The sequence below is a fragment of the Rhinoderma darwinii genome, chromosome 11, assembly GCF_050947455.1.
Source record: "Rhinoderma darwinii isolate aRhiDar2 chromosome 11, aRhiDar2.hap1, whole genome shotgun sequence".
Classification (NCBI taxonomy): domain Eukaryota; kingdom Metazoa; phylum Chordata; class Amphibia; order Anura; family Rhinodermatidae; genus Rhinoderma; species Rhinoderma darwinii.
This window is the reverse complement of record NC_134697.1, coordinates 32,151,726-32,165,556: the sequence shown is the minus strand read 5'-3', so window position 1 is coordinate 32,165,556 and position 13,831 is coordinate 32,151,726. Positions and strand designations below refer to the sequence as shown.

Genomic DNA, 13,831 nt, shown 5'->3' with positions numbered 1-13,831 from the left:
TTTAGCTACATGCCCTAGTTTATTAATTGGGCAGTGTTATTTGTACACTGTGTTGTGATCTACAGCTCTGCTCCCAGCTGCAAAGATCAGAGATAAATCCAATTCTGGTGCTTCAAACTCTGAGGGTATGTGCACACGGCTTATTTTCGGCCGTTTTTTGGGCCGTAATCCGAAAAATCGGGAGCAGAACGCCTCTAAACATCTGCCTATTGATTTCAATGGCAAAAACTGCATTCTGTTCAGACGGGCCCCTATTTTACGGGGCTGTTTTGAAAAACGGCCACGTTAAAAAACGCCCGAGAAAAAGAAGTGCATCTCACTTCTTGAGCCGATCTTGGAGCAGTTTTTAATTGTTTCTATAAAAAAAACAGCTCAGAAAACGGCCGTAAAAAACACAGCGAAAAATGCAAGTTTGCTTAAAAAACGGCTGAAAATCAGAAGCTGTTTTCCCTTGAAAACAGCTCCGTATTTTCAGAAGTTTTTAGCTAAGCTCGTGAACATAGCCTTAGATGTCACAGTCAATAGAGACCATTGCACCTAAGTGACTTGAAAGAGTGAGGGGGTTACTATGACAGCTGGGGCCTAACGGGGGCTCTCGAGTCCGGTATCGGTTTATACCTATAATAGATTGCCTATTATAAGTATTCCAAAGCATTATACATGCGTTCAACAGATCACGGTTTCAGGTACTCTAGTGGAACCAATAAAAAAAGTCTCCCAAGATAAAAATACAAACATAAAACTGTTTTATTCCAGGAAAGTGTTTTTACTGTGCAAAAGTAATAAAACATATGAAAAACTATACATTTTTTTCTTTTGCCACAATCATACTAACCTAAAATAAAATTAACATGTTATTTATTCAACATCAAAAAATTATTTTAAAGGATTTAAAACAAAAAAAATCAATAAGAATTTATCGCCGTTGTACGTTTCTCAAAAGCGAACAATTCAAAAATATACATTGTTCCACAAAAACAGGTCCTCAGAGAGATACGTCAATGGGAAATTAAAGAAGGATTGGTCCTTTAAGGGGCTCATGATGTACTTATACATGGGTTCTGATTTTATGCTTATGTAATTCTTGTAATTATGTTGGCCTGTCTATACGCTGGACTGAGGTTGCTTTTTCAGAAGTTGTTGTATGAAAGCTTGTCACGTGTGGGGTTAATCTGCGTACATTATTTACAGTACAAGGACCTAGTAAGTATATACTGGACCCAAATATAACATATTTACTGTATTGCAGACATTCTATATCCACATGCATATTGTTCACTGGGATTCTTAATCTTTTGAGAGTTGCCCAAGCTAGCAGATCTTTTTATTTGCTACATTAATCAAGAATAATAACTGTTTATTTATCATCATATACATTACCTGTAGTGGATAAAGTGGTTGTAAAATACCAAGCGTCAAACTGTGCATATGGGCTCCAATTAACAAGCTGCAAGGTCATCACATTGGACGATGAGTAAAACACTTGGCTTGTGGCATAGCAAATCCTTCCAAGCACTGCTGAGTTCCATGGATAGCCATCATATACTGCCACATACTCAGAATTACACCATGTAGGCTCACTTGCCATGCTGTTCAGAAATAATGCAAATCTCATTGTTCAAATTACATGAAAGATGACTCATGATATAATAATATACATTATGCAGCACTTTAAGGGGAAACTAGGCAAAACCTTGTGCAAATTATTAATTGCGGAGCAATTCATAGCGGGTTTTTTTCTTAGCGCCATTTGGGGAAACTCAAATTTGGATGATTGTCTAGCGCAGTGATCCCTAGTAGTGGTGAGCCACATTCAACACCAAGATTTTATAGAAGCCATATAACCGATGTAAAACAGGAAACAACTGGAAATGGTTCCAAATAGCAATTATGCTACATGTGCAGGGTTCCTAAGGGGCCATGCTTACATACAACCAGTCATAGGCACATGGCTCCTAATCCCCATCCCCAAACCTATTCCCTGCCATCATACATGTGCTTGTGGGCTTCCAAGATTGTGAAGGAGAGCAGGTAATTAGCATGGGGAGAAGATATGGAGCCCTGTTTATGTTTAATTCAAACTCTGCAGGTATTAGTTTTTTCTTGTGGGGAGTTGAAGGGAGGCGAGAACAATGCTTCTACTTGCCATCTATGTTAATAAATGTAAGCGTGGCTCTTCAACCTCCCCAAATCTGTTACCTGCCTTCATACATGTGCTTGTGGAGGAGAGCAGGTCGTTAGTATGGGGTGGAAATATGGAGCCCTGCTTATGTTTAATTTCAATTCAGCAAGTATTATGTTTTTTTGTGGGGGGGATGCGCGGGAGTCAGTAACCATGTTGAATTTTTTTTTGCAAACATAAACGCTACTCACTTTACATGGTGGAACTGGAGACCGACATGACCATATGGGACCTCGATTGTCCAGGTACAACCAGAAAAAGAGCGCTCTGACCTACTGAATATGTATCCTGAAGACTGAGTCAATGTATCATGACATTGATATGCTGGAAAACAGAAGGCAATGCAGTTAGCAGACTAAAAGGGGTGCTACTTTAGCGTGCAGTCTGTCAGGACATTTAGGCTGGATTCACATGGAAGGAAATGTTGGAGATTTTTTGCATTCTATCTAGAGGCAAAACGATTGCAATCGCAGGCTTGCGACTGTGTCCAGTGGAGAAGGGGGGGCCACCATCCCAAGGCGCCAGTGTGTTTGACTGGTATCTACCACTATATGGTCACTGTACCGGGCAATATTGGACTTCGTATAGCATGATTTATTCAGTAACAGCATAGCAGTATTGCATATGACCGAAAGAAGAAAAGATGCAAGACAAGAACATATGAGAAAATAGAAAAGTACTTTAATGAAAATTACACATAAATACACAATAATAAAAAGAATCCATCAACCAACAGGTTAAAAAAGACACATTGCCGTGCACTCACCTGGATGTTTAATGGGTACGTGATTCATCATCATCATATGTTGTTCATACTTGTCCATATATTGATGTCATTCATTCATGGTATTATTTTCATACCTTTGAGTACTTCTCCTTTGACTATTTCATTTGGCATACATTTGTAGTCATTTTTCATTTATTTATATTTATGTACCGACGTACCCTCATTACCAGATTATACTTTTTGTCTATCTTAGACGTTACTTACCTTGTATAGTGCATGGCGTGTATGTCTTTTTTAACCTGTTGGTTGATGGATTCTTTTTATTATTGTGTATTTATGTGTAATTTTCATTAAAGTACTTTTCTATTTTCTCATATGTTCTTGTCTTGCATCTTTTCTTCTTTCGGTCATATGCAATGCTTTAGGATGCTTTATGGGTATACACCCCAGGATCTGGTTCATAATTGAATACATGCTTGCTGACGGCTGCATCTTTACTCTATCTGAACCATTTTAGATCCATGCTGTGTTTTTCGGTTATAGCATAGCAGTATTATTCAGTCACTATGTACTGGCAATTCGTGATCATGGTATGGCGGTATTATTCAGTAACTTTATGGTGGAATTACTCAGTCACTATGTGGTGGTAATATGTGGTCATGGTGTGGAGGTATTATTCAGTAACATTATGGTGGCATTATTCAGTCACTAAGAGGTGGTAATATGTGGTCATGGTGTGGAGGTATTATTCAGTAACAATATGGTGGTATTATTGAGCCACTATGTGGTGGTAATATGTGGTCATGGTGTGGAGATATTATTTAGAAACAGTATGGTGTTATTATTCAGTCACTATGTGGTGGTAATATGTGGTCATGTTGTGGAGGTATTATTCAGTAACAATATGGGGGTATTATTGAGCCACTATGTGGTGGTAATATGTGGTCACTATATAGTCATGGTGCGGCTGTATAGTTTGTCTCTTGTACAATGGTATCATTAGTAATATTGGCCTTGATATACTGGGTTTTATTTTGTAGCAGTATTGTGATATTTGTTTCTTGCAGTGGTTAGTGGTATTATTTAATAACTGTATAATTTAGAGGTGTATCACCATACATAGGAAATTGTCTTATAGCTATGTTGTCTTTGGGATTCGGAACGCCACTGCCCACGCATTCAAGCAACAAGTGGAGGGAAGGCAGGTGGTGCCCAAGTGCAAAATCAGCTTATTGATCCAAAACCAGTTTACAATATGGACTGTCATGATAGATGTTGTATAAAATAGATTCTAGATGTTCAATAACAAAAAAAAAAAGACAATAACAGAATAGGAGTTTGAAGATAATATAATGGAACTCTGCGTATGTAAATGTATAATACTTACCAGTGGATGGTTGCCCTGGATACATTAAACAGAGAGAAAAGAAAAACTTTGTTACTTTGAATTTTGGAAACATAATGTTGACCATGATAATATACAGTATATTGTATATATGCTTCATTGTAACTGCAGTTATATTTCATGTATTATGCTTACCGGTGATAGGAGGTACTAGATACATGACGATAGAGAGGAAGGAAAAAGGAAAACTTTATTACTTTGAAATTTAGAAAACACAATATTGTTCGTGATAACATACAGTAAATTGTAAATAAAACACTTACTATACATTTTGAGGATAAGGCATTGTATCATTTTATGTATGTTACTGTATAATTTAGAGGTGTATCACCATACATAGGAAATTGTCTTATAGCTATGTTGTCTTTGGGCTTCGGAACGCCACTGCCCACACATCCAAGCAACAAGCGGAGGGAAGGCAGTTGGTGCCCAAGTGCAACATCAGCTTATTGATCCAAAACCAGTTTACAATATGGACTGTCATGATAGATGTTGTATAAAATAGATTCTAGATGTTCAATAACAAAAAAAAAGGACAATAACAGAATAGGAGTTTGAAGATAATATAATGGAACTCTGTGTATGTAAATGTATAATACTTACCAGTGGATGGTTGCCCTGGATACATTAAAATGGAGAGGAAAGAAAAACTTTACTACTTTGAATTTTGGAAACATAATATTGACCATGATAATATACAGTATATTGTATATATGCTTCATTGTAACTGCAGTTATATTTCATGTATTATGCTTACCGGTGATAGGAGGTACTAGATACAAGACGATAGAGAGGAAGGAAAAAGGAAAACTTTATTACTTTGAAATTTAGAAAAACACAATATTGTTCAGAATAACATACAGTAAATTGTAAATAAAACACTTACTATACATTTTGAGGATAATGCATTGTATCATTTTATGTATGTATGTTACTCAACATACAGTATCCATATGGGATATGTGAAAACATAGAGCAAAGGTAAATTATGCATTTATTTCTTTGATCCTTGAAAAGCTTACTAATCCTGATAGTATACATAATATTAGAGAAATGTGACAACCTCTGTGCTAAATACAAAATGTGCTCAGAGTATTCAATGTTTCCCTTCCCCCGCACAGTCTATAAGCCAGGTGAGCAGCTTTATATGTTGCATCTGCATAAAATCAGAGAATCCCAGTTTGTATTTCAGAACAATTTTATATCCACAAATTATATATTTCATGTTGGGCTTATCTGAACCCTGGATTCTGATTGATCTTTCAAAGATTGTTCTGTAGAAACTTGCCACATACTGATGTTTTTATTATTTACAGAACAGATACCAATTGAGTATTTTTTCTTAGCAAATAGTATGTTATATCATACATGAGCCATTGTGTCATTTATTATTATGCATATTACCTGTAGAGGATAGAGAAGATGTATAATATTGAGCTTGAAACTGTCCGGAGAAGTCCTTATTAAGAAATTTCAAGGTCATGACGTTGGATGATGAGTAAAAGACCTGATTTGTAGGCTGGCAAACCTTTCCAAGTACAACTGAGTCCCAAGCATATCCATCATATATTGTAACATACTCAGAATTACAAACTCCAAGATTAGATCTCATACTGTTCAGAGAAAGGAGAGAAATCCCATTAAATACAGTATGCGGAATCTTAAAGAGTTGTGTTGGGGAGAGAAGTAAAAGGGAGGCATAGGTGGGGTTTGGAAGGGAAAACTTTGCACTCATAAACACTACTCACTTCACATAACTGATGTAGAGTACAACATGACCATATGGGACCTCAATTGTCCAGGTACACGCACTTGAGTAATACCAATAACTGGATATATATCCTGATGGCTGAGTCAGCCTATTCTCACATTGATAACCTAGAATAGAGGGAGATAAATTAAGTCAACAGATAGTTCAAAAGTTTTAGTTGTAGAATAACAATTTTTTAAATGTCTTTACAATTACATTCATTTTGCTTCAGTATGAGATAGCCCTGCTCTTGATGTCCACTTCAAAATGAGCCCAATATTTGAGTTCTGGCTTGGGCAATTGGGACCCTAGCCAAAAGATTAAGTAGTTTGCCCTCCCCCTTCATTTTTATAGTGTTTTGTGTATTTGATATATATATATATATATATATACACACACACACGCGCGCACGAATACACACACACACGCACGCACACACACACTAGTTTCCAGAATATTTATATCAGAATATTTTCATAGAATGCCAAATAATACTTCCATAAAATGCCGACACAATCTAGTCAATCAGTGCCCAAATAATACTACTACACAATTTCTAAATAATACCTTCATGCAATATACAACTATATACTGCCACATACTGCTCGCATAAAACTCCCTATTCAATATTTTTTAGATATTTAAGAGTTTTCATATATAAAGTAACATGTACAGAAAAACAAAAATAGTAATACAGTTAAAATGGTTACAACTGAACCAACTTAGTCTAAGAGTTGGTAAAATAAAAATAAAATAACATAATACGGAAAAATAAAATATCATATGGTTCCTACATAATACTTTCATTCAGTAGCAGTAGTTTTATTGCAGACAAATGGTCATATAAATATGATTTAGGTTAAGGTAAAATTAGGTCATTTATTAGGATACAGTATGTCATGTATTATTTGTAGGTGGTTCTAGATACATTAAAAGGAAAGATATGTATAAAGTGGTACGTCAGGGATTTTATATTGATGGTCTGACCCAGCACCCCCACCGATTAGCTGATTGATGAAGCCGCGGCAGTTGTCTCCGTACACGTCCATAGCGGCTGTGCCTGGAATTGCAGTTATGGTCCCATTCAAGTTCACTGTAATCCCAGGCACAGCCGCTACAAATGTGTACGGCACTGTGCATGGTAGATACTGAAGAGGCTGCGGCCCCTTCAGTAAGCTGATCCGCCAGGTTGCCAGGAGTGAAACCCCCCCCCCCCCCCCCCACGATCTGATATTTATCGCATTTACTAAAGATAGGCCATCAGTATAAAATTCCCGGAGAACCCCTTTCATATGATGAACTTTGCAAAATATAAAGTAGACCATGAAACGATATATTGCTATGGGAAATATTATATATTATACTAATGAATGTGTCCAGTCTTACCTTTTTGCAAATTTGGTGAACGACTACAATTTCTCACGACACAAATTCAATACAATTTCACGACATGCTATGAAAACCCTTGATAGACTGCACTTAATATCATAACCATTGGTTGACCACATGTAGTACACAGAAATTGCTACAGACTGAGCCGTCAGATCAGCACACTCACAGATTTGGCTAAAAACAATGTTCTGCAGCTTCCATGTACAGTGTTACATAGAAGCTGCAAAAGTAAAAGAGTACAACATTTTTAATTAAAGCAAATTACAAAAATACATAGAAAAAAGGTGTCCATAGTCGTTAAAAGTGACATGTCACTAGATCATATAAGTTGGACTGTTTAACTGGCCTGCATAGTGCTGTCTCCCTGATTCCAGAGCTGTTTTCATTTTTTCTTGGACCCCCTGTTCCAGAGATATGACCCACTGTTGTATTGTCTCCCTATATGCTAATTTGCTGTAGAAGGTCAACAAGGTGGAGCTGGTTGCCCTGCCTCTGAAACTGACCAATCAGCGTGAGGTAGTTTGACGGTAGTTCACACACTGTTCGCTAACTACAGCAAATTAGCATAGAGGGAGTCAACACAACAGTGGGCCATATCTCTGGAATGAGGGGATGGGTCCAGAAAAAAAAAAACAGTGCTGGAATCCGGGAGACAGCGCTTTTTATGTCAGTAAACCAGTTCAACTTATATGACCCAGTGACAGGACCTCTTTAAGATCTATTTTGTAGTATTAGACAGGCTCTATTAAGTCCAAAACACTTATGTGAAACAGGTTAGAGATTCAGCTGTGTCATTTAACTAAAATGATAAATTCCCCATAGCTAAGTTTGTAGAGTTATATATATAATCTAATATAGTTATATTATTTACTTACCTGTAGTTGTTGCTGCAGCTATTGAACGAAATTGGGAATAAAGAAAACATTTTAATGAGACTTCATCTCTAGAAAAGAGAACCCTGGACAATTGCCCAGTGTGATGGAGGCAGGCTCTGGCTCCTAATACTTTATAAATCCCTTTCTGTACTTCTGTATTTCAATAGAAATTATTATAACTGGCAGCCTGGGGCATGACTGCAGGGATAAAAAACTGGAATTTGCATTGTATTTGAGTCATATTCCCTGATATCTTCGAAATTACTGTATGCTTAAAGCGTACCTAACTTTTCATGTGACTTTTCAGAATAAGCTGTCATATGTGTGTACATGAGGAATAACAATATTTATGTCCATTAAGCCTAATTCACACGGGCAGTGAATACGTCCATGTGATGGCCGTTAAAACAACAGCCATCACACAGACACATGTTTTTCAATGAGGGACGTTCACACGGCCATTGTTTCAATGGACCGTGTGTAGGGTCCACTGAAAAATAGAACCTGTCCTATTATCTTCAGTTTTCACGGATCCCTCCATAGGCTCAAGTCTATGGGGATCCGCACCAGGGCACCTAGTTTTTTACATCCGAGTTTCCCCACGCTCGTGGGAATATAGCCTTATATGACTTGTATCCTGCATTTTTTAGTAGCTTTCCCTTCTGCAGGCTATATGTCTAATTCTTAATTCTCTCTGAACTCTGAGCGAGTAGGCCGGGCGTAACTGTTATTATGTCTTCTTTACAATGCACACATAGAAGATGAGAATACTGCTCTTCAATTACTTATATATATATTTGGGTGCAGCAACAGCATGGAGATTAAACAGCAGTAATGAGCATTGTAGCTGAGAATCCCGTACTGTGGTTGACATATAATACTTACTAGAAGCAACAACACATCTGTGTGTATTTTTCTTCATCCGCACTTGCTCCACCTCCCCTCTCCATAGGCTTGTATGGACAGAATGTCTGTGTCTGACTCACTCTGCTTCCCCGCCCCTCTCCATAGACTTGTAGTACCAGGCAGTGAAGAGACACCCCCCCCCCCCCACTTTCTACAGTCTCTCAATTCTGATCTGCTTATTTTAAAAACAGGGGGTGGACAGATTACAGACAGGGATACACCTACTGGCAGTAACTTAACACAGAATTGTCATGGATAAAACAACTAAATTTTAACAGTAAGTGAATTACAAATTTATATATATCACGTATGCTATTAGATTAGCATAGGTTGTTTAAAAAGTCAGGGTCCTTTTACATGGCTCGATATATGCCATGATAATGAGTGCTGATCAACGAGATGACTCGTTGATTTGTGCTCGTTTGCTCCTTTCACAAGTAGCAATGATCCGTAATGTATGGGGTAGAGCGATCGTTACAGGGATATGTGCTGCCGACTAGCGACCATTTTATTGGCTAAAAAACGAGCAGATCTGCCAATGAACGAGCATTTGCTTGTTCATCAGCTGATCGTTGCCCTGTTTACACAGGGCAATGATTGGGAACGAGTGTTCATATAAACACTCGTTTGCCCGATCATTGGCACGCGTAAAAGGGCTCCTAGTGTGCATTCAAGGTTTAGGTAAAATGAGATAATTCGGTAACAATTGTAGACCTTGATAAAGTACAAAATATTACAGAGAAACATGTCATATAATATACTTACGAGTAGAATGAAGTTCTGGAAATTGTAAAAAAGAAAACTTTGTTACTTTGAATTGTGAAAAATTTAGTATTGATCATGATATAACACATTATATTTTATAAATGTCGAGACGTTAGAAAAAGTGACAACTTCTGCGTTGAATACAAAAAGTGCTCAAGATAGTTGATTCTAAGTTTCTAAAGGGTTAATGTTGACACCCTTATTTGTCTAGGGCAGTGAAGGGGAAATATCATCTATGTACAATATCTTATAAGAAATACCCCATTTAAATTTACACGTTTCTCCCACACTCCGCTTTACATGCAGCCTCTGCACATGGATGATAATCATCCAGATACAGAATACAACAGATGGGGCCAGGATAGAACAGAAAAAACAAATTATATTTTGGGTAACACATATTGTGTGTTATATGAACATAATAATGCATCAGCACCTGACAGCCATGCAAAATATGTTTGTGTCACGCAGGATGTCTAGCACTGATATGTATGGGTTGTATAGAGGTGTAACTGTGCAACTGTGGAAAGGGATAAGTATTGTAGTTGAAATTGTGATTATATATAACATCTGTTGCTGACCCTATTATGGGGCACTGCAGCTGGAGAGATATCATAGGCCAGTCTTAGCTATCTGCTTCCCTGGAGTAAGATGCGACAGATTTATTAAGAGGAGCGCAGTCCCCCACTGCATGTGCCCAGCTTGGTTGCAGCGGATCTCCGGAAAGTCCCGTAACCTTGGAGGGAATACGGCTAGCTTGGGCCGGAACGAGGGACGATTCAGTGGCAGTCGGGATGGTCCCTTGGGACTGGGAGGAGGATGCTGGGTAGATCGGGGGTCAGGACGGCTGGTACCTCTCCATCTGGGCGGGTTGGCCACGAACTTGTCTGCCAGTGTAGCTGCATGCGTCGGGGTGTCTGGGCTCCGGTCAGTGACCCACTCATGAATCTTGGGGTCTATCTTCAAGAGGAGCTGCTCCAGGATGAAGAGAATCCCAATAGCTTCTGCACTGATTGCCTGTTTCCCCCTCAGCCACTTGGTGCAGCTCTGCTGGAGCTAGGTAGCAAACTCTGCATGGGGGCTGTGGGCCTGGTGCCCCATGGTCCAGAACTTGGTAGGTCTCTGGGGTGATGGTGAAGCGCTGGAGCAGGGCCTCCTTCAGGCGATAATAATTATGGTAGTTTTCCACACTTAGCGCCCGATAAACTTCCAAGGCTTTACCCGTGAGGCTGGGGCCGACATATTTTGCCCATTGCAAGGTCCGAATGGTATGCTTTCCATGATAGACTCAAATACATGGAGGTGTGTGTCAATGTCCGTGGTGGCCTTATTAACGGCAGGCACGTCGCTGAACCGCAGGCGTGGCCCTCTGAAGCCGCTGGGTGCCTGGGACACTGGTGCACCCATTGGGATGCAGATTCGCACAGGGATCCGGAGCGCCAACTCCATTATTCAGGCTCTCTCGTACTCGGTGCAATTAGGGCCCAGGGTGGCTAGCATTGCATCTATGAGAATGGCGGTGGCCGAGGAGGGGGTGCTGTGTGGCAACTCAACTCTCTGTCACTCAACTCATCGTGCGCTCTGTCCTACAAAATAAGATTGATTGCCTGCACGGCCTTTACCTCAGTCGACTCTAACTGGATCCCTCGAACTTGGCAAAGCTCCCGAAATTTCCTCTTTGTGTTTTTGAGATAGGGTCTGAAACAGGTTCTCTTTAAAGGTGTTCATAGCCTCCAAAGAGAGCCTGTCACTAGATCATATAAGTTGAACTGTTCAACTGACCTGCATAGTGCTGTCTCCCTAATTTCAGCGCTATTTTCCTTTTTTTCATGGACGCCCTGTTCTATAGATATGACCCACTGTTGTATTGACTCCCTATATGCTAATTTTATGTAGTTAGCCAACGGGGTGGAGCTAGCTTCCCTGCCTCTAAAACTGATTAATCAGTGTAAGGCAGTTTGACGGTAGTTCACGCCCTATTGATTAACTACAGCAAATTAGCATAGAGGGAGCCAAAACAACAGTGGGTCACATCTCTGGAATGAGGGGAAGCGTCCAGGAAAAAAAAAACAGGGAGACCACGCTATTTAGGTCAGTAAACCAGTTTAACTTATATGACCTAGTGACAGGATTTCTTTAAGATCTATTTTGAAGTATTAGACAGGCTCTATCAAGTCTAAAACACTTATGTGAAAAAGGTTTGAGATTAAGCTGTGTCTTGTAACTAAAATTATAAATTCCCCATAGCTACGTTTGTAGAGTTATATATATAATCTAATATAGTTATATTATTTACTTACCTGTAGTTGTTGCTGCAGCTATTGAATGAAATTGGGAATAAAGAAAACATTTTAATGAGACTTCACCTCTAGAAAAGAGAATCCTGGACAATTGCCCAGATTGCCACTCTCCAAGGCAGGCTCTGACTTCTATACTTAAATCCCCAATACTTTATAAATCCCCCTGTGTACTTCTGTATTTCAATAGAAATTATTATAGCTGGCAGCCTGGGGCATGACTGTAGGGACACATGCAGAAACAAAACTGGCAGTTGCATTGTATACCGTGAGTTGTATACACTGAATAGTTTTTATTGAAATCTATGAATTGACAGTATGCTTAAATCGTACCTACTTTTAAGGTGACTTTTCAGAATAAGCTGTCATGTGAGTGTACATGGGGAATAACATAATTTATGTCCATTATATGTATTGTATTCTGCAATTTTTAGCAGTTTTCCCCCTTGCAGGCTATATCTGTAATTCTTATTTCTCTCTGAGCTAGTAGGCCGAGTCTAACTGCTATCATGCCTTCTTTACACTGCACACATAGAAGAGGAGAATCCTTCTCTCCTATCGCTATCTATAACATATATATATATATATATATATATATATATATATATATATATAAAAGCAGCAGCAGAGTGGAGGAGATTGTACAGCAGTAATGAGCAGTGTAGCTGAGAATCCCGAACTGGGGTGACATACAGATGTACCCGTCTTTATCCTGACTTTTAACGCATTAAATACACAGTGACAAGAAACTTTAACTTGACTTTTTCAATAGCTTTTGTTGTGTGCTATCACGCTGCAGCAAGTTATCAGAGCCAATACAAACTTGGCTACATCTGCATAACACTTACTAGAAGCAGCAGCACGCCTGTGTGTATCTTTTTCCATCTGCACTTGCTCTCCCTTCCCTCTCAGTAGACTTGTATAAGTAACACGTCTGTGCCTGACTCACTCTGCTCCTGCTTTCCCCTCTCTTCTCCATAGACTTGTAGTAGAAGGCAGTGAAGAAACACACCCCCACTTTCTGCAGTCAGTCAATTCTGCTCTGCTTTTCTTGACAACAGGCGGTGGACAGCAGATTACATGCAGGGATATACCTAGTAGCAGTAACTTAACACAGAATTTGCATGGATAAACCAACACAATTTTAACAGTAAGCAAATTACAAATTTTTATATATCACGTATACTATTAGATTAGCATATGTTGTTTAAAAAGTCAGGGTCCTTTTACACGGCTTGATATAGGCCGTGAAAATGAGCGCCGATCAATGAAAGACTCGTTGATCGGTGCTCGTTTGCTCCTTTCCCAAGCACCAATGATCGCTTATGTATGGGGACGAGTGATCATTACGATGATCGTTAGTCCCCATACATTTCCGTTATATCTCCAGCACATCTCTCTGTTTGCAAAGGGATATGTGCTGCCGACTAGCGACCATTTTATTGCCTAAAAAACGAGCAGAACAGTCAATGACCGAGCATTTGCTTGTTCATGAGCTGATCGTTGCCCTGTTTACACAGGGCAATGATCGG

General features: G+C 39.1%; 2 protein-coding genes across 2 annotated transcripts in view; one reads left to right on the top strand and one right to left on the bottom strand.

The window, feature by feature from the left end:
* The window catches only part of RBP4 (retinol binding protein 4), a 349,798-nt gene that overhangs the window by 17,896 nt on the left and 318,071 nt on the right, over window positions 1-13,831 (top strand). The gene's annotated exons all lie outside the window — the stretch shown is intronic.
* The window catches only part of LOC142662936 (scavenger receptor cysteine-rich domain-containing protein DMBT1-like), a 70,934-nt gene that overhangs the window by 19,750 nt on the left and 37,353 nt on the right, over window positions 1-13,831 (bottom strand). The window contains exons 7-8 of the mRNA XM_075841230.1: window positions 6,063-6,192; window positions 5,719-5,927 (exon numbers count right to left, since the gene is read on the bottom strand). Of these exons, the coding sequence (XP_075697345.1) occupies window positions 5,719-5,927; window positions 6,063-6,192 (339 nt within the window). The remainder of the gene's footprint in view (window positions 1-5,718; window positions 5,928-6,062; window positions 6,193-13,831) is intronic.